Below are 24,894 nucleotides of genomic sequence, written 5' to 3'. Positions count from 1 at the left end.
GTTTGGGCAGATGACCAAAAGTTTGGTCAGAGATAGGTTTTAAGAATTATCTTGGAGGGTATGAGGCTGGAGAAGATCACAGAGATAGGAAGGAGCGATATCATGAAGAGATTTGAAAGCAAAAATGATAAATTTAAAATTGAAGTGCTTCTTAGCCTGGAAACTTTGTACCTCAGCGAGCACAATGGTGATGAGTGAACAAGACTTGGTGGAGTAAGCACATGGGCAGCAGAGTTTTGAATGACCTCAAGATCACAGGGAGGTTTAATGTGGGAGGCCGGCTGAGATTGCGTTAGGATAGTTAAGTCTATAGGTAACAAATGAATAGATAAGAATTTCAGCTGCAGAGCAACTGAGACTAGGATGGAGTTGGATGATACTGAAGTGGAAATGGGCAGTCTTGGTGATGATAAAGGGGAGCCTGTAGACATACTGTACTTGGATTTCCAGAAGGCATTTGATAAGATGCCACATCAAAGGTTATCGCGACAAATAAAAGCTCATGGTGTAGGATGTAACATGTTAGTATGGATAGAATATTGGCTGGCTGGCAGAAAACAGAGAGTATGCATAAATTGGTCTTTGTCTGATTGGCAGTCCCACAGGATCTGTGCTGGCACCTCATCTTTTTACAATTTATATCAATGACTTAGATGAGGGGAGAGAAGCCATTGTAGCTAAATTTGCAGATGACATGAAGATATGTAGGAATGTATGTTGTGAAGGGGACATAAGGAGGTTGCAGACGCATATAGATAGGCTGAGTGATTGGGCAGAGATCTGGCAAATGGAGTATAATGTGGGAAAATGTGAAGTTGTTCACTTTGGCAGGAGGAATAAAAAAGCAGAGTGTTACTTAAATGGAGAATGACTGCAGAATTCCAAGGTGCAGAGGGATCTAGGTGTTTTAGTGCATAAGGCACAAAAAGTTAGTATGCAGGTACAGCAGGTAGTTAAGAAAGCTAAGGGAATGCTTTTCTTTATTACGAGAGGAACATCAAAGCAAGGATGTTATGCTTCAGTTATACAGGGCATTGGTGAGACCACATATCGAATACTGTGTGCAGTTTTCGGTCTCCTTATTTAAAGAAAGATGTAAATGCATTGGAGGTGGTTCAAAGGAGGTTTACTAGATTGATACCTGGATGAGCGGGTTGTCTTTTGAGGATAGGTTGGACAGGCTGGGCTTGTTTCCACTGGAGTTTAGAAAAGTGAGGGGTGACTTGATCGAAGTATATAAGATCCTGAATGGTCTTGACAAGGTGGATATGCAAAGGATGTTTCCTTTTGTGGGTGAGTCCAGAACTAGGGGCATTGTTTTGAAATTATGAGTCGCCCTTTTAGGACAGAGATGAGGAGAATTTTTTTCTCTGAGGACTCTGGAACTCCCTGCCTCAGAAGTCAGTGGTGGTGGAGTCATTAAATATTTTTAAGGCAGAGGTAGATAGATTCTTGTTAGGCACAGGAATCAAAGTTTATCGGGGGTAGATGGGAATGTGGAATTTGAAATGCAAGTAATCAGTCATGATTATATTGAATGGCGGAGTGGGCTCGAGGGGCTGAATGACCTACTTAGTCTCCTATTTTGCATGTTCGCATGATGCGGGTATGTGGTTTGAAGGTCAGTTTGGGGTGAACCATGACACCGATGTTGTGAACAGTCTGGTTCAGCCTCAGACAGTTGCTGGGGAGATGATGGAGTCAGTGGCTGTGGAGTGGAGAAGGGACTGAAGACAATGGTTTCAGTTATAGGGGAGACTTTGGCATAGTGGTATTGTCACTGGACAAGTAATCCAGAGATCAGGGTAATGCTTGATTGGACCCAGGTTCAAATCCCGCCACAACTTCAGGCTTTCACCAAGACACCTTACACAGCAGCTTCCAAACCCACAGCCACTACTACCTAGGAGGACAAGGGCAGCAGATAGATGGGAACACTGCCACCTGGAAGTTCCCCTCCAAGTAACTCACCATCCTGACTTGGAAATATATTGCCGTTTCTTCACTGTCACTGGGTCAAAATCCTGGAACTCCCTTCCTAACAGCACTGTAGGTGTACCTACACCACATGGACTGCAGCAGTTCAAGAAGGCAGCTCACCCCATCTTCTGAAGGGAAACTAGGAATGGGGAATAAACGCTGGCCCAGCCAGCGAAGCCCATGAGTGAATAAAAAAAAAAATTTACAAGACAGATGGTGGAATTTAATTTCAATGAAAAGTCTAATGTTGGCAACAAAACCATTGTCGATAGTCGTAAAAACCCATCTAGTTCATTAATGTCCTTTAGGGGAGGAAATCTGCCATCCTTACCTGGTCTGGCCTACGTGTGACTCCAGACCCACAAGAATGTGGTTGACTCTGAAATGCCCTCAGTTGTATCAAACCACGACCAGAAAATGATTAAGGAATTAAACCAGACCACCCGGCATCGTCCCAGGTACCAGAAGCGACAAAGGCAAACTCAGCCCTGTAAACCCAATGAAGTCCTCCATACTAACGTCTGCAGGCTGATGCCAAGAATGAGAGAGCTGTCTCACAGAGGAGTTAAGCAACAGCCTGACATACTCATATTCACGGAACCATAGTTCTTGTGGAGACAAAGTCCCGTCTTCACATTCAGGATACCCTCCGTTATGTTGTCTGGTACTACAACCCTAGATCTCAAACAGATCATGCAACCATGAGGTGCTGTGAGCCATCGGCAGCAGCAGAATTGTACTCAACCACAGTCTTCAATTTTGCCTTGAATCATCGTCCCCTTGATCATTTACTCAGTCTTCCATCCTATCGCAAGACCATTTGTTCTTTCCTCCTCCCCCCCTCTCTTTTACATGACCCTATATTTGCTGGAAAAGTATTAAATCTTTCACTCTTTCCTGTTTGGATAAAGGGTCACCGATGTGAAACATTCACTCTGTTTACCTCTCCATAGATACTGTTTGACCTGCTGAGTGTTTCCAACATTTTCTGTTTTGAGGTCGATTTCTAGCATCTGCAGTATCTTTTTTTGGGGTCACTGTGTTTTCTCTCACTTATCGTTACCTGTTTAAAGGTGAAGAAGAGCTTTTAAAGAATGAGACAGCAGTAATTGTCTTGAAGGGTCATTCGGACTCGAAACGTTAACTGTGTTCCTCTCCATAGATGCTGCCAGACCTGCTGAGTTTTTCCAGGTATTTTTGTTTTTGTTTTTGTAATTGTCACCCTGTTTGACATGAAACTAAACTAATTATTAATTCCTCATCGGTAATAATTTTAAACACAAAGTTTCGGCCAGGATTGAAACGGGGACTCTCTCATGTAAACGTGATAATCACTGCACTGGGGAAATGAGTGTGAATGCCCCCCGGACAGAGGGGAACTGACCATCCATCTCTAGCTCTAATTCCCAAACAGAAAATGCCGCCAAGAATCAGCAAGTCAGGCTGAGTCTGTGGTTGGTCTCAGCGTCTGAAACCGTCACAATTGACGGTTGCTCCGGACCAATAGGAAAAGGGGGCGGGACTGGGGGGCATGCGCGCGCGAGAGGCTGGCCCTGCAACCAATGAGGAGGCGGGGCTGACTGAAGCATATGCAGTGCAGATAATGGGGGTCCACAATGGGTAAAGAGGGGGGACGGCGAGGCGGAGGGAGCAATGGACGAAGACATGTGTAAACCCGCAGCCGTGTTCGACTCGGGCTAAAGGCCCCATCATTTTTTATTCATTCCTGGGATGTGGGTGTCAGTGGCTGGGGCCAGCAGTTACTGGCCATTCCTAAGTGCCCTTGTTCAGAGGGCAGTTAAGAATCATCACATTGCTGTGGGGTCTGGGGTCACAGATAGGTCAGACCAGGTAAGGGTTTTTATAACAATCGACAATGGTTTCATGGTCATCTTTAGACTTTTAATTCCAGATTTTTATTGAATTCAAATTTCACCATCTGCTGTGGTGGGAATTGGTCCCACGTCCCCAGAGCATTACCCTGGGTCTCTTGAATACAAGTACATCACAATACCACTATGCCACCACAATGGGCACGTGTAGGGGGAATGTTTTAATGACTGGGAGGAGCTTGTTACCCAGTGTTCAAAATGATGACAACGTGTCCATCAAGCTGTATTAACCTTTGAGCTGATCAATAATGTCTTATTGATGAGGCAAAGCAGCAGCAGAGAAGGCAAGAAAAGGAAGAAAATCCTGCTCTCCTGATCTCACTACCTCATAGACGACCTGCCCCATGTGTCCAAAGATCTGTGTGTCTGTTCAGTCACATGAAGACCAACGGCAGAAACTCACAACCCTGAGTAGACATCACCCTCTAATCGAGGGACTGCTGACGACAACGAGGGACAATGTGCAGAGGACACATGTGAGGTCATCCTGGACCAGGAAGGAGGAGGAGAGAATGTTGTGAATTTCTATCTTGGGATGGATTTTGGAAACTCCTTTTACAGGGGGTTAGAAGGGGAGGATTTATGCACAGCAAACTCAAAGCAAGAAAACTATTTGTCTCCTCTGAATTTCCATCCTCGACTGATAGTGATTGCTTCTATAAACTCATGGGGTACCAGAAGCAGAGGTCTTTTTTAAGGAGAATCTTAAAGGAGGAATGGAAGATAGAGAGGTGGACAGGATTAGTAATGAAATCCCAGAGTTTATGGCCTTGGCAGCTACAGGTACCAAATGTGGAGCAAATGAAATCAGGAATTGTCAGGAAGTCAGAAGTAGAGGAGTGCAGATATCTCAGAGGTAACAAAGGAATGGATGATGGTTTTAGCAGCAGATGAGCTGAGACTGGGGTGGAGTCTGGCGATGTTACTAAGGTGGAATCCAGTCTTCGTGATGATGCAGGTATGTGGTTGGAGCTTGTCTTGGGGTCAAATTTGACACCAATGTTTTGAACAATCTCTTTCAGCCTCAGGCAGTTGACAGGGATGGGGCTGGAGTCGGTGCCCAGGGAGTGAAGTTTGTAGTGGGGACTGAAGAAAACGGTTTCAGCCTTCTCAATATTTAAATGGAGGAAAATTCTCCTCATCCAGCGCTGGGTGTTGGGCAAGTCAGGATGGTGTGTGACTTGGAGGGGAACCTGGAGGTGATGGTGTTCACATACACCCGCTACCCTGGTCCTTCTAGATGGTGGAGATTGAGGATTCATGAGATTCTGTCAAAGTTCTGGTCGATTTGCACAAATATAAATAATATTCCTCTCCTTCTCTGCTTCTGCTCCCAGTGCTCTTTCACTCTTCTCCCCCCATATTCCAGAGTCTTGTATAGGCCCAGACTGGGTGGCATGTTTCCTTCCCTGAAGCACGTTAGTGAACCAGCTGGGGTTTTACGACCACCCAGCAGTTTTCATGGTCACTTTTTCCTAGTGTCGGCCCCACAAATCACCAGATTCATTCAGCTCAATTTCACAACCTGTCTTTGTGTTTTTGTGGGGTCTCTCTCACTTTTTTCTGTTTTAAATCATTTTGACAGGTTTTTAGAAGGGGAGGATTTTGAATCCAGAAACTCAAACCAAACATCACATCAGGATCTGACAGAGTCACCCAATTTATCATAACCTGAATATCATCGGATTTTGAACATGGAAGGAGAAAACACCGTTCACAGCAGAGAGAAACCGCATACGTGTCCTGTGTGTGGACGAGGCTTCAGCCGATCATCTGGCCTGTCGAAACACAAGTGCAGTCATGCAGGGGAGAAACCATGGAAATGTGGAGACTGTGGGAAGGGATTCAGATCCCCTTCTGAGTTGGATACTCATCGACGCACTCACACTGGGGAGAAGCCGTTCATCTGCTCCATATGTGGGAAGGGATTCATTTGGTCAGCAAACCTGCTGACACACCAGTGCGTTCACACTGGGGAGAGACCGTTCACCTGCTCCGAGTGTGGGAAGGGATTCACTCATTTATCGTCCCTGCTGAGACACCAGCGAGTTCACACTGGAGAGAGGCCATTCACCTGCTCTGCATGTGGGAAAGGATTCACTGATTCATCCAACCTGCTGAAACATCAGCGAGTTCACACTGGAGAGAGACCATTCACCTGCTCTGCATGTGGGATAGGATTCACTGATGCATCCAACCTGTTGAGACACCAGCGAGTTCACACTGACAAGAGACCTTTTAAATGCCCAGACTGTGGGAAGTGCTTTAAAAGTTCTGGGGATCTGATGTCCCATCAACGTGTTCACACTGACGAGAGACCTTTTAATTGTCCAGAATGTGGGAAGTACTATAAAAGGTTCTGGGAACTAATGTTCCATCAACGTGTTCACACTGACGAGAGACCATTCAGGTGCTCTCGTTGTGGTACTGGGTTCAGGCGATCATCTGAACTCACTGTACACCAGCGAGTTCACACTGGGGAGAGACCGTTCACCTGCTCCGAGTGTGGGAAGAGATTCACTCGGTCATCCATCCTGATGAGACACCAGCAAGTTCACAAGGAACTACAGTGATTGGATTTAGCTGTTAATCACATTCAGGACTGAACCATGTTCTTCGGGGTCTGTTTGTGCTGATGTTAATAAACTCCAAACCAGTTGTAGGTTTTAGTATTGTTGAAATTTAAAAAAGATTAGTTTTGTGTAAAGTACACAGTGAGGCGAATCTTTTTAATCTCTCTAACTCACGAAGTTCCTTTTGAAGGGCTCTCCCTCTCCTCTGTCTTCTCCATACTCACCCCCAACAAGTGGGAGGAGCTCATGGAGCTTCTTTGTCACTAAGATTGAGACAATCCCATCTGCTGACTCTGCTGCTTCCCTCCCTTCCACTGATCCATCGGGCAAAATTGTCTTTAAAGTTCCTCCTTGTCCAAGCCCTGAACTCACATCTTTCCCCAGTTTCTCTTCTATCTCTCCCTCATTCCCTTCAGCGCTCATCTTATCCATGAGACCCACCTTCTGCTCCACTGACCCTATTCCCACTAAGCTGCTGACCATTCAACTCTCGCTCTCTCCTGGTACTATCCCTCTATCTTTTAATCCACCGTCATCACCCATTCTATAAAAAATAATCTTTAACCCCATCTCCAAGCTCCCTTTCCTCTCCAATGTCCTTGTACTTGGTATCCCCCAAGGATCTATCCTTGGCCCCTCCTATTTCTCATCTACCCGCTGCCACTAGGTGACACCATCCAAAAGCACCACATAAGGTTTCACATGTACACTGACAACGCCCAGCTCTACCTCACCACCATCCCTCTCCATTCCTCCACTGTTACTAAATTATCAAACTGCTTATCCGACATCCAGTGCTGAAATGAGCAGAAATTTTCTCCAATTAACAATTTGGAAGACCAAAGCCATTGTCTTCAGTCACCACAATAAATTCTGTTCCCTAACTACCAAGTCCATCCCTCTCCCTGGGAACTGTCTGAGGCTGAACCACACTCTTCACAATCTTGGTTTCATATTTGACCCCAAGATGAGATTCTGACCACATACCCACACCATCACGAATACCAGATATTTCAATCTCCATTACGTCACCTGTCTCCGCCCCACTCCAGCTCATCTGCTGCTGAAACCCTCATCCATGCCCATGTTACCTTTAGACTTGACAATTACAATACATTCCTGACCAACCTCTCACATTCACCCCACCCCCATACGGAATCCAAATCATCCAAAACTCTGCTGCCCATGTGCTTTCTCACACCAAGTCCTGTTCATCCATCACCCCTGTGCTCACTGACCTACATCGGCTCCTGGTCAAACAATGCCTCGATTTTAAAATCCACATTCATGATTTCAAATCCCTCCATGGCCGTTTCCCTCCCTATCTCTGTAATCTCCAGTCACAGAACCTCTGAGATATACGCACTCCTTACCCTGGCCTCTTTAGCATCTCTGATTTTAATTACTCCACCATTGGTTGCCATGCCTCAGTGCAAAGATCTGAAATTCCCCCCCTAAACCTCTCCCCTGATTAAAAATGCTTGTTCCAATCTGGCTCTCCAATCCAGGTTTTGACCATCTACCCTTATATCACCCCATGTGACTTTTTCTTCAAATTTTCTTTATGAAACTCCTCTAAAGCACCTTAGGACATTTTATTACATGAAATGTGTTACATAAATACCAAATTGTTATTGTTTCACGACAGCCAGTTTGAGCAAAGTAAGATTCCACAAGCGGCAAGCAAGTGACTGATTAATCCAGTTTTTTGGCGGTATTAATTAAAACACGAATGTTGGTCCCACTGCACCAAGAGAACTCCCCTGTGGACAGTATGTGGAGTTGTTGAGGTCTCCTGAGCTGAGAGTGGAGCTGACTGAGCTGTAAGGCCTGCAGTGTACCTTGAAGAACCGCTGTATGGGATCTTTCCTCTTTATTCACTGACTCCCAGTTGAAGTTGTTTCTGCCGCAAAATAGTTAACTTTGAACATCAATCTCAATTTAATCTTTGGAGCAAAATCAAGAATTTTAAATCAGTTGTAAAAAAGAAAGTTCTTTGTTAATTTAGAATCTTTCACACCCTCAAAGCATCCCAAAGTGATTCACAGTCAATGATGTGTTTGGAAGGATAAATCAGGAGAGGCAGTATAAACTAAATGGTACAATTTTAAACAGAATGCAGGAACAGAGTGACCTGGGCGTGAAAGTAAAAAAAAATCTTGGAATGTGACAGGACTAGTTGATCAAAGTGATTGATAAAAGCTAATGGAGACCTAGGTTGTATTAACGGAGGCATGGAATACAAAAGCAAGGAAGATACAATGAATCTTTATAAATCTATGGTTAATTCTAAACTGAACTATTATGTCCAATTCTGAGTACGATACATTCGGAAAGCTGTCAAGGAATTGGAAAGGGTCTAAGGAAGAATGACTGGGATAATCTCAAGGATGAGGGATTTCAGTTTTGTGGATAGACTGGAGAAGATGGGATTAAGGAGAGATTTAATAGGGATGTTGAGGTTTTGAGGAATTTTCATCTACACAGCGAGAAATCGTTTTCATTTGCAGGATGGTAGGTAACCACAGAACACAATATAATTGTTCGATTGAGAAAACATACAAATTTTAAAGGCAATTCTTTTCTGATCCATACATACTGCAAGGAGATGTCTTTGAGATCAGTTTTTCCTTTACATTCTGTGTTGTTCTGAATGATGACAGTATTAACCTTCCCCCTAACCTGACCTAAACCTTCTACCGCTTCATTTATTGAAACCAGAGACTCTCTTTGTTCTAATGGTGTCATCCCCTGTCTGCCCAGTTATTCCTTTAACTCAGCCCTTGAATTGTTTGTGCATTGTTTCATCATGTTCCCACATTTCAGCAACAAATGTTGAAATGTTTGCTCCACACCCACAAGGTTTCATCTGTTTAAAGCCACAAACAGAAAGATCCAAAATATAAAAACAAAAAAACTGCGGATGCTGGAAATCCAAAACAAAAACAGAAATACCTGGAAAAACTCAGGTCTGGCAGCATCGGCGGAGAAGAACAAAGTTGACGTTTCGAGTCCTCATGACCCTTCAACAGAACTAAGTAAAAATAGAAGAGGGGTGAAATATAAGCTGGTTTAAGGGGGAGGGGTAGCTTTCTCCTGGAGTTTGAGACAAATCAGAGTTTCAGCCAATGAGGGAGATCCGGGCTCAGCTCCGCCCCTCATTCACTCCAACTGGTTGGAGGACCAGCCGCTCCCGCTCGGTCCTGCAGACCCGACCCCTCTTCCTATTGGTCCGGAGCTTCCGTCAATCATTTCCCGGCGATGTGATCTGGAGCATGCGCAGTGCGCGTGATGTCCATGGACTGATGCTTGTTTGTCTCATCTTCAGGCGGGAAGGAGGCGGATAAGCGGAGGCAGCGTTAGGGGCAGTGGGTGGGAGGGGAGGCTTCACAAACACCCAGTGGAGGCCTCAAACGCCAAAGAAGGAGCCACAGGTACCGCGTTTGCACCAATTTGGGCTCGAGCTTTGGGACTTTTCTCGGTCACAGGGCGACGTGGGCTCCAACTGGAGTCAATGGAGCCGGAGAATGGGAGGAATGGAGTGGGCGGGAAGCTTGAAAATCACCCAGTAGAGGCCTGAGACCGCGAATAACAAGCTACCGGTCGCGGGGTTGCACCGAGTGATCCGGCTGCAGCTGTGGCCCGAGTCTCCCCTCGGAGATAGGTCCGGGTTAACGGCCGCCATCTTTATCGGGGTCAATGTGCAGCGGAGCGCATGCGCGGACATCCCCGTCCCTGTCAGCAGGAGGAGAGAATGTTGTGAATTTCTGTCCTGGACTGACAGGGATGGATTTTGGAAACTCCTTTTATCGGAGGTTAGAATACGGTTTCAAGACAGAAAACTCAACTAAACATAACATTCAGATCTGACATTGTCACTGAATTCATCAAATATTTAAATGGAGGAAAGTACTGCATGTGGTACATCCAGTACATCCTGACAAGTCAGGACCATGTGACTTGGAGGGGAACTTGGAGCTTGCTGCCCTGATGGTACTGGGCGGTGGAGGCTCAGGGTTTGGGTGACTCTGTTAAAGTACTGGTTGAGTTATACATATATAAAATCCCTCTCCTTAGCCCGCTACTACCCTGCCAAACTCTCCATCTCTCTCTGCCTCTCTCCCTCCTCCCATAGAGGCCAGATTCAGTGTAGGTCCAAGTAAGCGTGGCAGGTTCCATTCCCTGAGTGACACCAGTGAAGAATCACACAGTGCAGAAGAGGCCCTTCAGTCCATTGAGCCTGCACCAACACGTGAGAAACAACTGACCTACCTACCTAATCCCATTTACCAGCACTTGGCCCAGAGCCTTGAATGTTATGACGTGCCAAGTGCTCATCCAGGTACTTTTTAAAGGATGTGAGGCAACCTGCCTCCACCACCCTCCCAGGCAGCACATTGCAGACCGTCATCACCCTCTGGGTAAAAAAGGTTTTCCACACATCCCCCCCCTAAACCTCCTGCCCCTCACCTTGAACTTATGTCCCCTCGTGACTGACCCTTCAACTAAGGGGAACAGCTGCTCCCTATCCACCCTGTCCATGCCCTTCATAATCTTGTACACCTCGATCAGATTGCCCCTCAGTCTTCTCTGCTCCAACAAAAACAACCCAAGTCTGTCCAACCTCTCTTCACAATTTAAATGTTTTATCCCAGGCAACATCCTGGTGAATCTCCTCTGCACCACCTCCAGTGCAATCACATCCTTCCTAAAATGTGGCGACCAGAACTGCACACAGTACTCCAGCTGTGGCCTCACCAAGGTTCTGTACAACTCCAACATGACCTCCCTACTTTTGTAATCTATGCCTCGATTGATAAAGGCAAGGGTCCCATATGCCTTTTACACCGCCCGACTAACATGCCCCTCTGCCTTCAGAGATCTATGGACACACACACCAAGGTCCCTTTGTTCCTCAGAACTTCCTAGTGTCATGCCGTTCATTGAATACTTCCTTGTCAAATTACTACTTCCAAAGTGAATCACCTCACACTTTGCAGCGTTAAATTCCATCTGCCCATTTGACCATCCCGTCGATATCTTCCTGTAGCCCAAGTCACTCAACCTCACTGTTAACCCAAGAAGTAGGGATTTTATGACAACCCGGCAGCCTTCATGGTCACCTTTTCCTAGTGCTGGCTCTACAAATTACCAGATTCATGCAGCTCAATTTCACAACTTGTCTTTGTGTTTTTGTGGGTTCTCTGTCACTCCCTTTTATCTGTTTTAAATCAATTTCACAGGGTATTAGAGAGGGAGGATTTACATTCATGAAGCTCAAAAGAAATCACATCAGGATCTGACAGAGTCGCCCAATTTTCTCCTAACCTGAATATGATTGGATTTTGAAAATGGAAGGAAAAAGCACCGTTCACAGTGGAGAGAAACTGTACACGTGTTCTGTGTGTGAACGAGGCTTCAATCAATCATCTGACTTGTTGAGACACAAGCGCAATCACACTGGGGAGAAACTGTGGAAATGTGGGGACTGTGGGAAGGGATTCAGTTACCCATCCCAGCTGGACATTCATCGACGCATTCACACCGGGGAGAAGCCATTCAACTGCTCTGAGTGCGGGAAGGGATTCACTCAGTTATCCAGCCTGCTGAAACACAAGCAAGTTCACACTGGGGAGAGACCATTCAGCTGCTCCAAGTGTGGGAAGACATTTGCTCGATCATCCACCCTGCTGAAACACCAGCGAATACACAGTGGGGAGAAGCCATTCACCTGCTCTGAGTGTGGGAAGGGATTCACTCAGTCATCCAACCTACTGTCACACCAACGAATCCACACTGGAGCGAGACCATTCACCTGCTCTGAGTGTGGGAAGGGATTCACTCAGATATCTGATCAGCTGAAACACCAGCGCGTTCACACCGGGGAGAGACCATTCACCTGCTCCGAGTGCGGGAAGGGATTCACTCAGTCATCCCACCCGCTGAGGCACCATCGAGTTCACACTGGGGAGAGACCTTTTAAATGCCCAGACTGTGGAAAATGCTATAAATGTTCTGGTGACCTGGCATATCATCAACGTATTCACACTGATGAGAGACCATTCAAGTGCTCTGACTGTGGGAGTGGCTTCAGGAGATCATCTCAACTCACTATACACCAGCGAATTCACTCTGGGTAGAGACCATTCGCCTGTTCTGAGTGTGGGAAGGGATTCACTCAGTCATCCTATCTGCTGAGATACCTGCAAATTCACAAGTAACTACAGTCATTGGATTTTTCTGTTAATTTCACCCAGGTCTGACCCATGTTCATTGGTGTCTGTTTCTGCTGATGTTAATAAACTCTATTCGCATTACTGGGGTTAATATTCTGGATAAAAGTCAAGTAAATCAGCTTTGTGTTAAACATGCACAGTGTGATGAGTCTTTTTAATATCTCACTAACAAGTTAGTTCCTTTTGAAGGGCTCTCCCTCTCCCTGTCTCTGCCATTCTCACCTCCAACAACACATTTGAGTTGCTCATGGAACTTCTTTGTCACTAAGATTGAGAGAATCTGATTAGCTGCCTCTGCTTCTTCCCTCCCTTCCACTTGTCTACCAGGATAAATTGCCTCTGAACTTCCCCCTCACTGACCTCCAATCCACATCTTTCTCTGGTTTCTCTTCCATCTTTCCCTGTTTGTTTTGTCTGTGGGAAAAGATTTCAAACATCAGTGTGACTGGAAAAGGAGACACACACACCCGAGTGAGAGTGTTCCAGTGAACTCGCTGTGGAAAGAGCTTTAACCAGTTATACAGCCTGAATAAGTGCCACACCATTCATAGCAAGGAAAAACCATGCACGTGTACTGTGTGTGGACGAGGCTTCAGCTGATCATCCAATCTGGAGAGGAACAGCATCCACACCATGGAGAAACCGTGGAAATGTGGGGACTGTGGAGAGGGATTCAATTATCCACCCGAGCTGGAAGCTCATCGGCGCATTCACACAGAGGAAAGGTCATTCACCTGCTCCATGTGGGAGGGGATTCATTCAGTTATCCAACATGTTGACACACCAGCGAATTTACACGAGGGAGAGACCTTTCAAGTGTCCAAACTGTGGGAAGTGCGATAAATCTTTGGGCGAAGTAACCTACCATCAATATGTTCACACCGACGAGAGACTATTCAGGTGCTCTCACTGTTGCCATGCCTCACTGGGGATAGTGCGCTGTAATATCAAGCCCCACTGTTCCCCGAGTCGTGACAAATGTGAAAAGTTTGACCAAAACACCAAATTGCCCCAATTCTACCTAACTGTTTAACTTAGGTTAAGAGAATAGGAGCACCAGGTTTGTAAATTTAATAAGTAAATAGCTGTTTATTGAACAAATTGTCTTTAACCAGTGGCAAAAATAGGAAATATGAACTGCTAACTTCTAACACTATAACTTAAACTCTACCCTCTTCTTAAATCCTTATACGCACACATCAGACACACAAAACATGGATTTTAAGGGTAGGATAAAACAGTTCAATAGCACCAGTCTGGAGTACAGGATTTGATGGTTGATTTTGATCAATGTCTTCCAAATTCCTTTCAGTTCTTTGTTAATGACACGAGGTGGTCTTCCAGCACTTTCAGTTTTTATTTCTCTGGTTGAAAACTTGCTTTTCAATGTCTCTAACAGTGGTTTTCCCCCTTTCCTTTTTACAGGGGTTTCCTTAGAGCAGGTTATAGAGATATGAGGAAAAGAGATTTTAGGCGTTTTCTCTTTGCAGGCCAGGAACTTTCTGCTGCACTTTCAGCTACACAAACCCTGGTCACCTGGTCAGGAGCCAATTAAAATGTTGTTGTCAGTTGGCTCCCTTGGTCCAGGACTCCTATCCACAAACATTCACTCCCTCCACCACCGACACACAGCAGCATCAGTGTGTACCATCTAAGAGACAAACTGCAGGAATTCACCAAGGCTCCTTAGACAGCACCTTCCAAACCCATGACCACTACCATCTAGAAGAACATGGTCAGCAGACACATGGGAACACCACCACTTGAAAATTCCCCTCCATGTCACTCACCATCCTGACTTGGAAATATATTGCCATTCTGTTGGGCTCACATCTCTCATGACTGAAGTTTTCTTTTACAAAGTGGAAGGATTTGGCATGATCTGGACATGTGGATGCTAACCTGGGATTTTTTTTTAAAAGGTCTTAAGTTCACCTTGGGACTGTCAACAAGCAGGCCGCTTCCAAGAAATGAACTGACCTATACGGTATTTGAGAAGGAGTTGTTTGATTTGATAGAACTATTCAGTCATATGGGGTTCAGACAGAGTAGATAGGGAGAAATTGTTCCTGCTCGTGAAAGGATCCAGAACAAGAGGGCACAGATTCAAAGTAATTAGTAAAAGAAGCAAAAGTGATATGAGCAGAAATGTATTTTTACGCAGCGAGTGGTTAGGGTCTGGAATGCACTGCCTGAGGGTGTGGTGAAGGCAGGTTCAATTGAAGCATTCAAAAGGGAATTAGACTGTTACCTGAGAACGAAGAATGTACAGGGTTAGGGGAAGAAGGCAGGAGAATGGAACTCGGTGAGTTGCTCCTTTACACTCTTTAGAATTGTACCCTTTATTTCTATATGTCTCTCCATGCTCTTCGTACCAAAATGAATCACTTCACATTTCTCTGCATTGAACTTCATCTGCCACCTGTCCGCCCATTCCACCAGAGAGGTGGCCACATCGCAGCTTAGGAGCCTGGAGGCAGAAAGGAAGAAGTATTTAGATGAGCACTTGAAACGCCACAGCATACAAGTCTACGGGCCAAGTGCTGGAAAATGGGATTAGAATAGATCAGGGTTTGATGGCCGGCACAGACACGATGGGCTGAAGGACCTGTTTCTGTGCTGTATAACTAACTCTATGACTCTATGAAATGGGTGACCGCCAGACAGTCCAAGAGAACTAGGCAGGTATTGCAGGAGCCCCTGGGGTCACGCTCATCGTTCGATTTTCTGTTTTGTTCACTGGTGAGGACATTGGTTCCTCAGAGGAGTGCAGTCAGAGCCAGGTTTGTGGCACTACAAGCGGCTCTGCTGCACAGGAGGGGAGGAAGAAGAGAGGAAGAGCTATAATAATAGGAGATTCGTTATTTAGGGGAACAGACAGGTGCTTCTGTGGCTGTATACATGACCCCAGGATGGTATGTTGCCTCTCTGGTGCCAGGGTCAAGGATGTCATGGAGCGGCTGCAGGACATTCCATGGGGGAGGGTGATCAGTCAGAGATTGTGGTCCACGTTGGATCAATGACTTAGGTAGGAAAAGGGATGAGGTTCTGCAAGCAGACTTTAAGGAGCTAGGAAGGGGATTGAAAAGCAGAGCCTCTAAAGCATTAATGTCAGGATTATTCCCAGTCCCACCTGCAAACGTGGCTCTGTGGTGCAATGGGCAGCATGCTGGCCTTCTCATCAGTGATAGGTCAGGTATTCAAAGGTTGTGGGTTCAAGTCCCACCAGAGTCACATTATAAGGATGTGATTGCACTCGAGAGAGAGAGAGAGAGAGAGAGCAGAGATTTACCAGGATGTTGCCTGGGCTGGAGCGTTTTAGTTGTGAGGAGAGATTGGATAGACTGGGGTTATTTTCCCTGGAGCAGAGGAAATTGAGGGGGGACATGATTGAGGTGTATAAAATTATGAAGGGCATAGATATGGTAGACAAGAAGGAACTTATCCCCTTGGTGGAGGGATCAATAACCAGGGGGCATAGATTTAAGGTAAGGGGCAGGAGGTTTAGAGGGGATGTGAGGAAGAATTTTTTCACCCAGAGGATGGTGGGAATCTGGAACTCACTGCCTGAAAGGGTGGTAGAGGCAGAAAGCCGCATAACATTTAAGAAGTATTTGGATGTGCACTTGCGATGCCATGGTATACAAGGCTATGGGCCTAGTGCTGAAAAATGGGATTAGAATAATCAGGTACTCGTTTGACCTGCACAGACTCGATGGGCCGAAGGGCCTTTTTCTTTGCTGTAGACCTCTATGACACTTAGACAAGTGAGTATAGAAATAGGAGAACTGAGAGAATAAACACATGGCTGGAAAGTTGCTGTAGGAGGGAGGGCCTCAGATTTCTGAGGCATTGGGACCGGTTCTGAGGAACATGGGACCTATACAAGGTCTACACCTGAACAGGGATCTGTGCTCGGTCCCCTATTATTTGTCATTTATATAAACGACATAGATGACTATGTGGGGGGTAGGATTAGTAAGTTTGCGGATGACACAAAGATTGGCCGGGTGGTTAACAGTGAGGTTGAGTGTCTTGGGCTACAGGAAGATATAGATGGGATGGTCAAATGGGCAGATAAGTGGCAGATGGAATTTAACCCTGAAAAGTGTGAGGTGATACAGTTTGGAAGGAGTAATTTGACAGGGAAGTATTCAATGAACGGCATGGCACTAGGAAGTTCTGAGGAACAAAGGGACCTTGGCGTGTGTGTCCATAGATCTCTGAAGGCACAGGGGCATGTTAGTGGGGTGGTGAAGAAGGCATATGGGACACTTGCCTTGATCAATTGAGGCATAGATTACAAAAGGGAGCTCATGTTGGAGTTGTATAGAACCTTGGTGAGGTCACAGTTGGAGTACTGTGCAGTTCTGGTCGCCACATTATAGGAAGGATGTGATTGTACTGGAGGGGGTGCAGAGGAGATTCACCATGATGTTGCCTGAGATGAAACATTTATCTTATGAAGAGAGGTTGGAAAGACTTGGGTTGTTTTCGTTGGAGCAGAGAAGACTGAGGGGCGACCTGATCGAGGTGTACAAGATTATGAGGGGCATGTACAGGGTGGATAGGGAGCAGCTGTTCCCCTTAGTTGAAGGGTCAGTCACAAGGGGGCATAAGTTCAAGCTAATGGGCAGGAGGTTTAGGGGGGGATGTGAGGAAAAACGCTTTTACCCAGACGGTCTGGAATGCACTGCCTGGGAGGGTGGTGGAGGCGGGTTGCCTCACATCCTTTAAAAAGTACCTGGATGAGCACTTGGCACGTCATAACATTCAAGGCTATGGGCCAAGTGCTGGTGATAGGATTAGATAGGTAGGTCAGGTGTTTCTCATGTGTCAGTCCAGACTCGATGGGCTGAAGGGCCTCTTCTGCACTGTGATTCAGGTACAAATATCCTCACAAGGAGAATTGCTAGTGCTGTTGGAGGTGCAGGGGATGGGGCAGACGGGTTTGGTTTAAACTAGATTGGCAGGGGAATGGGAACCTGAGGGAAAATTCAGAGCAGGGAACGGGAGATGGAGAATTAATGAGTGACTCTGAAAGACAGAAGCAGCACAGGTTAAAAAATGTACAGCACAGGAACTTGGCAGTGTTAAAAGGCGTATATGTAAATGCAAGGACCATAGTAAATAAAGCCGACGAGCTGAGGGCATAGATAGGCACATGGCAGCATGATATCATTGGTATAATGGAAATCTGGCTTAAGGATGGGCAAAAATGGCAGCTCAACATACCTGGATATAGAGTTTTCAAGCAGGATAGGGAGGGGGATAAAGAAGTTGGGGATGCAGCATTATCCATTAAAGGATCAACTACAGCTGTGAGAGGGATGATATACTAAATGAAGCATCGAATGAGGCCATATGGGTTGACCTCAAAAATAAAAAAGGGCAGCCACACTGTTGGGAGTGTACTATCGACCCCCAAATTATGGAACGGAGTTAGAAGAGCAAATATGTGGACACATTTCTGAGTGCAAAAACAATAGTGCAGTAATAGTTGGGGACTTCAACTACCCTAATATCAATTGGGATATGAACACAGTGTGAAGGGTACATAATTCTTGAACTGCATTGAAGAGAACCTTTCTGGCCAGCACGTAACAAGCCCAGTGAGACTGGGTGCAATTCTAGAATTAGTCTTAGGAAATGAAGCTGGGCAAGTGGATGAAGTAGCAGTGGGGACCACTTTGGAGATAGTGACCATAATCTGGTTAGATTTAGCATCATTACAGAAAAGGATAAAGATAGAACAGGAGTAAAAGTTCTAAATTAGGGGAAGGCAAATTTTCCAAAGCTGAGAGGTGAGCTCGCAAGACAAACCAGCCCGCTTGATTGACACATAATAAAACATCCCAAGGAGTTTCACAGGAGCATAAGGACATATTAGGTCAGACGACCAAAAGCTTGGTTAAAGAGGTCGGTTATAAGGAGTGTCTTAAAGGAGGAACGTGAAGTAGAAAGGTGGAGAGGTTTAGGGAGGAAATTCCAGAGCGTAGGGCCCAGGCAGCTGAAGGCACAGCCACTAATGGTGGAGTGATTTAGATTAGAGATGAAGGACATTGGGTAATGGTGCTCCATGTATGTGGGCCCGATAGCCCAGGCTCAAGGCCCAAATCTGAACTTTGGGACATAGTTTGGCCATCCCTGGTCTCAGAGAAAAGCAATTCCTCATATAAACATCTTATAAGATCTTTGTTTATTGATAACAGGAAAAAGTTAGAATCAGTTGAGTCCTCCTGTGTACTCGATGGGGATTGACTTTAACAGATTTAAAATCCTCTGGATTTCAGTGTTACAACAAGAATGTTTTCTTAAAAAGAAAACATATATATAAATCCTGGAAAACTAAGAGAACAAAAATGGGGAAATACACAGCAGGTCAATCATTTCAAAGTGATAAATGAATGGTCACTATTTTCGGTGGGACTCCTTCAGGATGAACACTTCCCACCAGCAGCACCAACTCCCCCCTCCCCCTCCCTGTTCACTGAACATTCCTTCACCCACTCATCCACCCTTTGGACATCCACCCAATGGCTCCCAGCCCGGATTGACATTCAGCACGAACCCAGTGAGCTGGCCCTCCGGATGTCAGAATGGACAAGAGCTGGAAATGGTTCCAATCAATACATTTTCTGTGTCATTATTTTAAAAGGAAATTAATATTTTATCAAACACCCCTGTGCACCCTTGGTGAATTACAATTTCTAAACCAGACCCTTCCTATTGCTTCTACATGGTGCATCCTGTGTGGTTTCAGCAGAGGGAGAGACAGGCTGCTCACATCCCTGCTCTCACTGCCGAGAGGCTTGTGGTCTCCATCCTCTGGATTTCAGAGCCCCTCAGGGTCCCGGCAAAGACTGATCCACCTGTATCTGTGCAGGGGCAGATTCAGCTGGTGGGAGATGGGGCAGCGTGTAGGCTACTGCCTGGGGGGTGCATGTGTCGGGTGGGGTAGTGCGTGAGCATTGGGAACACTTTTGAATGGAGTTCCCACTTCCAGGTCTCCTTTCTCCATCATCCCTCTCCTGGACCAAAGTCACATCATTCCTCCCATTCTGCTGCAGAGACCAGCTTGGTGGAGATCAGTGACGTGTCGTAAGGTCACAGATACAGTGTCTGTCATCCTGTTTAAGGCAGCAGACATCTCCTGCACGGCCGTGGTCATGACCTGCATGGCCCTATTTCAGAGTCGTGCTTGAAGCTCCATGGAGGCAGCCACTCTCTCCATAACAGACAGTCTCTGGAACCTCCTCCAGCCCTATGATCCTCTGAGCTCCTTATGCTCCTCCAATTGTGACCCTTTCCATCACTCCACCATTGGAGGCCGTGATTTCAGCTCCTGAGGTCCCGAGCTCTGGAATTCCCTCTCTAAACCTCTCTCTCTACTTCTTTAAAATACTTCTAAAAATCTACCTCTTTGACCAAGTTTTTGATCATCTGTGAAGCACCTTGATATGTTTTACTATGTTAAAGGTTCAATATAAATGCAACTTATCGTTGTTATTGCATTTCGTTGGTAGACTCAGGAATGTCACACAAACATTTTCACTCCTCATACCATACTCACTGGAAATCTAAAGCTGCCGTTTCACTTTCAGTCAGGAACAGATCACAGTTTTACACCAATCTCTGATTTGACAGCACGTTTCCAGCATTCACCGTTGTTCTTCCTGACTCTAAACCCAATTGTAAAGATACCTTCTCTTCCACGTATAGGAGCTCTGAGCGAAGGAAGAGAGGGGCTGGGACACATTTCTTACATATCTCAGAATTAAACCACACGTTCAGTCCTGGATGTGATTCACAGCAGCAGGAACAGCAGAATCCAACCCCTGCAGTGACTCGTGAACCCGCTGGTGTCTCCGCAGGTGGGATGACTGAGTGAATCCTTTCCCACACACAGAGCAGGTGAACGGCCTCTCCCCACCGTGAGTGCGTCGATGTCTGTGCAAATGAGATGACCGAATGAATCTCTTCCCACAGTCAGGGCAGGTGAACGGCCTCTCCCCAGTGTGAGTGTGCTGATGTATCAGCAGTGTGAATGACCGAGCAAATCCCTTCCCACATTCAGAGCAAATGAACGGTCTCTCCCCAGTGTGAACTTGCTGGTGCGCAGTGAGTTGAGATGATCGCCTGAACCCAGTTCCACAGTGAGAGCATATGAACGGTCTCTCGTCAGTGTGAACACGTTGATGGGACCTCAGTTCCGCGGAATTTTTAAAGCATGTCCTGCAATCTGGGCATTTAAATGGTCTCTCCCCAGTGTGAATTCGCTGGTGAGTATGTAAGCTGGATAACTGAGTGAATGTCTTCCCACATACGGAGCAGGTGAACGGCCTCTCCCCAGTGTGACTGCGTCGATGAATTTCCAGCACAGACGGGGATCTGAAGCCCTTCCCACAGTCCCCACATTTCCACGGTTTCTCCGTGGTGCGGGTGTCCTTGTGTCTCTCCAGGTTGGATGATAGGTTGAAGACTTGTCTACACACAGAACACGTGTACGGTTTCTCCCCGTTGTGAATGGTGCGATGTTTTTTCAGGCTGTGTAACTGATTAAAGCTCTTTCCACATTCCTGAGGCACTCACACCAGCGTTTTTCCAGTGACACTGATGTTTGAAATCATCCCACAGACAGAGCAGACAAACATTTCTCCTTCCACATTCAAAGTCTGATGGAATTCAGGGCCTGCTGAATCGAATGACTCTGTTAAAACTTGAAAGTTGGAGTTTCCTGTCTGTAAATACATCACTTCTAATGCTTGAAAATGGAGTCACTGTAAGAAGATGACAGAAATTCAGAACAGACAATTCTAGTTTCTATGGAACAATTTTCCCCAAAGCTGTAAATCCCCGGCCCACACAATCTCCCCCCCCCTCCCTGGGCTGAAATCCAAACCCATCTCACCATTTCTCTTTCTTCCACTCCCAGTTTTCTCCCTCTCTCTACTCTGACTGGGTTCAGGGCTCCAACCCCTCTGTGCACAGTAAAGTGAATCAGTCAATCATTTCTCTCCTGGTCACTGGAACCCTGAAGCTCTGCCCACTCTCTGTTTCCTCTTCAAGATGGTCACGCATGCACCCTGCCAGCTGAAAATGCCTCTCCCAAGATGCTGGCCGGTTGCCTGGGTGATCTGGGCCTGTCACCGAGGAAGCCCCGCCCCTCTGATTCATCCTGACTCCCTTTCTTAAGCAGTCCCTCAGGATTGAGGATGATTTGCTTCCATTCTTGTTCAATTAGCTTAGAGATAAGTCCAAGGCATATTCAGCAAACTCTGTCACGTATGGGCAGGTGTGATTGAAGGGTTGGATAGATAAGGTGTTGGTGGGTTGTGTGCTCTCTGATGCCTCAACCTTGCCCCTGTATACGTGGTTTCATCAGCGCTGTCAAGACCATCTACGACCCAAGCACTCAAGGTCCAATCCCATCAAGAGCCAAGCATGGAGGGAACCTCTTCAAGGAGAGGGAGGTGGTCTGTACTCACTGGAGAGAACATTTTGGAGAACTCCTCAACCAAGGCCCTGTCTTTGACTTGAATGTCTTCAACTCCATTCCTCAATACTCCATCCGGCTCAGTCTCGGTGCTACCACAGTCCAGGGTGAAAATGAAAAAGCTATTTGACAGCTGAAAAACAACAAGGTCTGGAGCAAATGGAATCCCGGATAAAATTCTGAAACATGGCGAAGTTACGCTGCTGGCTGGACAATCTGATATTCCTTACTGGGAAGAAGGATGCACACCGGGGGATCTCTGGGACACTCTGATTGTGGCTGTATTCAAGAAGAGGGACAAGTCCGAATGAGGTAATTACAGAGGAATCTCCCTGCTTCCTGCCACAGGGAAAATCATTACAAGGATCCTCCTCAACCACTTTCTCTTAGTGGCCAAAGAGCTCCTTCCAGATTCACACTGCAGTTTCCCCCAATCGAGAGGCACCACAGACATAATCTTTACAGGTCAGCAAACCAAAGAAAAATCCAAGCAACAGCACCAATTGCTGTACTTGCCCTTTTTCAACCTGACAAAAGTCTTTTACACTGTCAAATGTGAAGTTTTATGCAGTATTCTCCTCAAATTCGGCTGCCCTCAGAACTTTGTCACCATCCTCCGCCTACTCCACAATGACATGAAAGCCGTGATCCTCATCAAACGGAACCACCGGAGATCCTATCTCAGTGAAGCTGGGGTCAGACAAGACTGTGTCATTGCACCAAACCCATTCTCCATTTTCCTCTCTGCATCTCACCTTGAGCAAACTACCCACAAGTGTGGAGATAATCTAAAGAACAGACAGGAAGCCTACACCACCTTCAAAACAAAAACAGAATCAGTCCAATCTCAGACATTGAGCTCCAGGATGCAGATGCTTTATCTGTATGTTAAATCCAAACTGCATTGATTCCATAATCGTTAATATCCTTGCCTCATAAACATCCAGCAATCTCAGTTTTTCAATTTTCAATACCTAGCACAAAGGAAGATGGCTGAGGTTGTTGGATGTCCATCATCTCAGCTCCAGGACATCACTGCAGGAATTCTTCAGGGTAGTGAGCTAGGCCCAATCATCTTCAGTTGCTTCATCAATGACCTTCTTTCCATCATGAGGTCAGAGGTGGGGATGTTCGCTGATGATTACACGATGTTCAGCACGATTCACGACAGCTCAGATACTGAAGCAGTCCATGTCCAAATGCAGCAAGACCTGGATAATATCCTGGCTTGGGCTGACATGTGGCAAATCACATTTGCGTCACAGAAGTGCCAGGCAATGACCATCTCTAACAGGAGTGAATCTAACCATCAAGCCTTGACATTCAATGGCATTACCATTGCTGAATCCCCCACTATTAATATTCTGGGGGGTTACCATTGACAGAAACTGAATTTGACTATCCATATAAATACCATGGCTACAAGAGCAGGTCAGAGGTTGGGAATCCTGCGGTGAGTAAGTTACTTCCCGACTCCCCAAAGCCTGTACACCATCTACTAAGCACAAGTCAGGAGTGTGATGGAATACTCCCCACTTGCCTGGATGAGTGCAACTCCCACAACACTCAAGAAGCTTGACACCATCCAGGAAAAAGCAGCTCGCTTGATTGCCACCCCATCCACAAATATTCATTCCCACCACCACCAATGAACCATGGCAGCAGTGTGTACCATCCAGAAGATGCACTGTAGGAACTCACCAAGGCTCTTTCACAGCAGCACCTTCCAAACTCATGGCCGGTGTGATCTAGAAGGACAAGGGCAGCAGACACATGGGAACACCAGCACCTGGAAATTCCCCTCCAAGCCACTCACAATCCTGACTTGGAAATATATCCAGTTCCTTCACTGTCGCTGGGTCAAAATCCTGGAACTCCCTCTCTAACAGCACTGTGGGTGTACCTACACCACATGGACTGCAGCGGTTCAAGAAGGCAGCTCACCCCCACCTTCTTAATGGCAAATAAGGTTGAACATTAAATGCTGACCCAGCCAGCGACACCCACACCCCATTAATCAATTTTTAAAAATTGACGAAATTACAACAGAATTCCAGATTTCCACCGTATTTTCTGTGAAGTGAATTCTGACATTGTTCCTGAACAGCCAAGTCTCAGTTACACAAATAAATATAAATAATAAATGATTTGTACATTTAAATGGCAACAATTATTTTACTCTTAACTAGTCATGCAACAAATTTTTAGAAAAACATAATTTTAGTAAAATACGGTGGATGCTGGAAATCTGAAATAAAAACAGAAAGTTCTGGAAATCCTCAGCAGGTTTGGCAGCTTCTGTGAAGAGAGAGAAACAGATTTAACATTTCCAATCCAATATGATTCTTCTTCAGAACTGAGTATTTCCAGCATTCTGATTTCATTTTAAACACATAATTGATGTAAACTTTATTGTCCTTACAGGTATCTGGATGTAAATCTGATTTCAGACCTGCCTCTGAACAGTTTTCAAACTGACTCCAGCTCATTGTCCATTCCTTCACTCAAGACCCGGATGGAAAACCCTCAGCACAAGATGGCGGCGACCGGTTGCCCAGGTAACCCGGGCCTGTCACCGGGGAGGAAGCCCCGCCTCCCTGATCCGCCCTGACTCCACTTGCAAGACGGCGGCCAGTGAGCCCGTTGCCCCCGGGCCTGTCACTGCGAGGAAAAAGTCCAGTTTCCGGCTGGAATTTGTGACAGATCAGCTTTCAAAA

The 24,894-nt window shown here is 46.0% G+C and overlaps 3 protein-coding genes and 1 long non-coding RNA gene across 4 annotated transcripts; 2 read left to right on the top strand and 2 right to left on the bottom strand.

Moving 5' to 3' along the window:
- The first annotated feature begins 5,541 nt into the window (after positions 1-5,541).
- LOC144673591 (uncharacterized) lies at positions 5,542-7,188 on the top strand. The gene has a single exon (XM_078535342.1). The coding sequence runs from the start codon at positions 5,567-5,569 to the stop codon at positions 6,443-6,445; it is 879 nt and encodes a 292-aa protein (XP_078391468.1). The 5' UTR covers positions 5,542-5,566; the 3' UTR covers positions 6,446-7,188.
- A 2,551-nt stretch (positions 7,189-9,739) lies between these two features.
- On the top strand, positions 9,740-12,616 carry LOC144673593 (uncharacterized). Its single transcript, XM_078535344.1, has 2 exons — positions 9,740-9,879; positions 11,689-12,616. The coding sequence occupies exon 2, from the start codon at positions 11,797-11,799 to the stop codon at positions 12,583-12,585; it is 789 nt and encodes a 262-aa protein (XP_078391470.1). The 5' UTR covers positions 9,740-9,879; positions 11,689-11,796; the 3' UTR covers positions 12,586-12,616.
- A 1,125-nt stretch (positions 12,617-13,741) lies between these two features.
- On the bottom strand, positions 13,742-14,587 carry LOC144673589 (uncharacterized). Its single transcript, XR_013574389.1, has 2 exons — positions 13,874-14,587; positions 13,742-13,825 (listed from the first exon to the last, which is right to left on the bottom strand). It is a non-coding gene; the product is annotated as an uncharacterized LOC144673589 (long non-coding RNA).
- Positions 14,588-19,261: 4,674 nt separating this feature from the next.
- Positions 19,262-23,462, bottom strand: LOC144673594 (uncharacterized). Its single transcript, XM_078535345.1, has 3 exons — positions 23,430-23,462; positions 22,170-22,310; positions 19,262-21,260 (listed from the first exon to the last, which is right to left on the bottom strand). Exons 1-3 carry the CDS (start codon positions 23,460-23,462, stop codon positions 20,472-20,474), a joined length of 963 nt encoding a protein of 320 aa, XP_078391471.1. The 3' UTR covers positions 19,262-20,471.
- Between the last annotated feature and the right edge of the window lie 1,432 nt (positions 23,463-24,894).

The sequence above is a fragment of the Cetorhinus maximus genome, unplaced genomic scaffold, assembly GCF_964194155.1.
Source record: "Cetorhinus maximus unplaced genomic scaffold, sCetMax3.hap1.1 HAP1_SCAFFOLD_392, whole genome shotgun sequence".
In the NCBI taxonomy this organism is placed as follows: Eukaryota; Metazoa; Chordata; class Chondrichthyes; order Lamniformes; family Cetorhinidae; genus Cetorhinus; species Cetorhinus maximus.
Note: the sequence above shows the minus strand (reverse complement) of the source record. Positions and strands in the feature narration are given on the sequence as shown.

Excerpts from the sequence above, each read along its gene's own strand:
- LOC144673591 (XM_078535342.1), top strand. The coding sequence starts at position 5,567 with ATGGAAGGAGAAAACACCGTTCACAGCAGAGAGAAACCGCATACGTGT.
- LOC144673593 (XM_078535344.1), top strand. The coding sequence starts at position 11,797 with ATGGAAGGAAAAAGCACCGTTCACAGTGGAGAGAAACTGTACACGTGT.
- LOC144673594 (XM_078535345.1), bottom strand. The coding sequence starts at position 23,462 with ATGGTCATTGCCTGGCACTTCTGTGACGCAAAT. Across the intron at positions 22,311-23,429 it reads GGCACTTCTGTGACGCAAAT|CTGTCAAATAGCTTTTTCAT; the intron begins GTGATTTGCCAC and ends GTTGTTTTTCAG. Across the intron at positions 21,261-22,169 it reads TCTCCAAAATGTTCTCTCCA|GAATGTGGAAAGAGCTTTAA; the intron begins GTGAGTACAGAC and ends TGAGTGCCTCAG.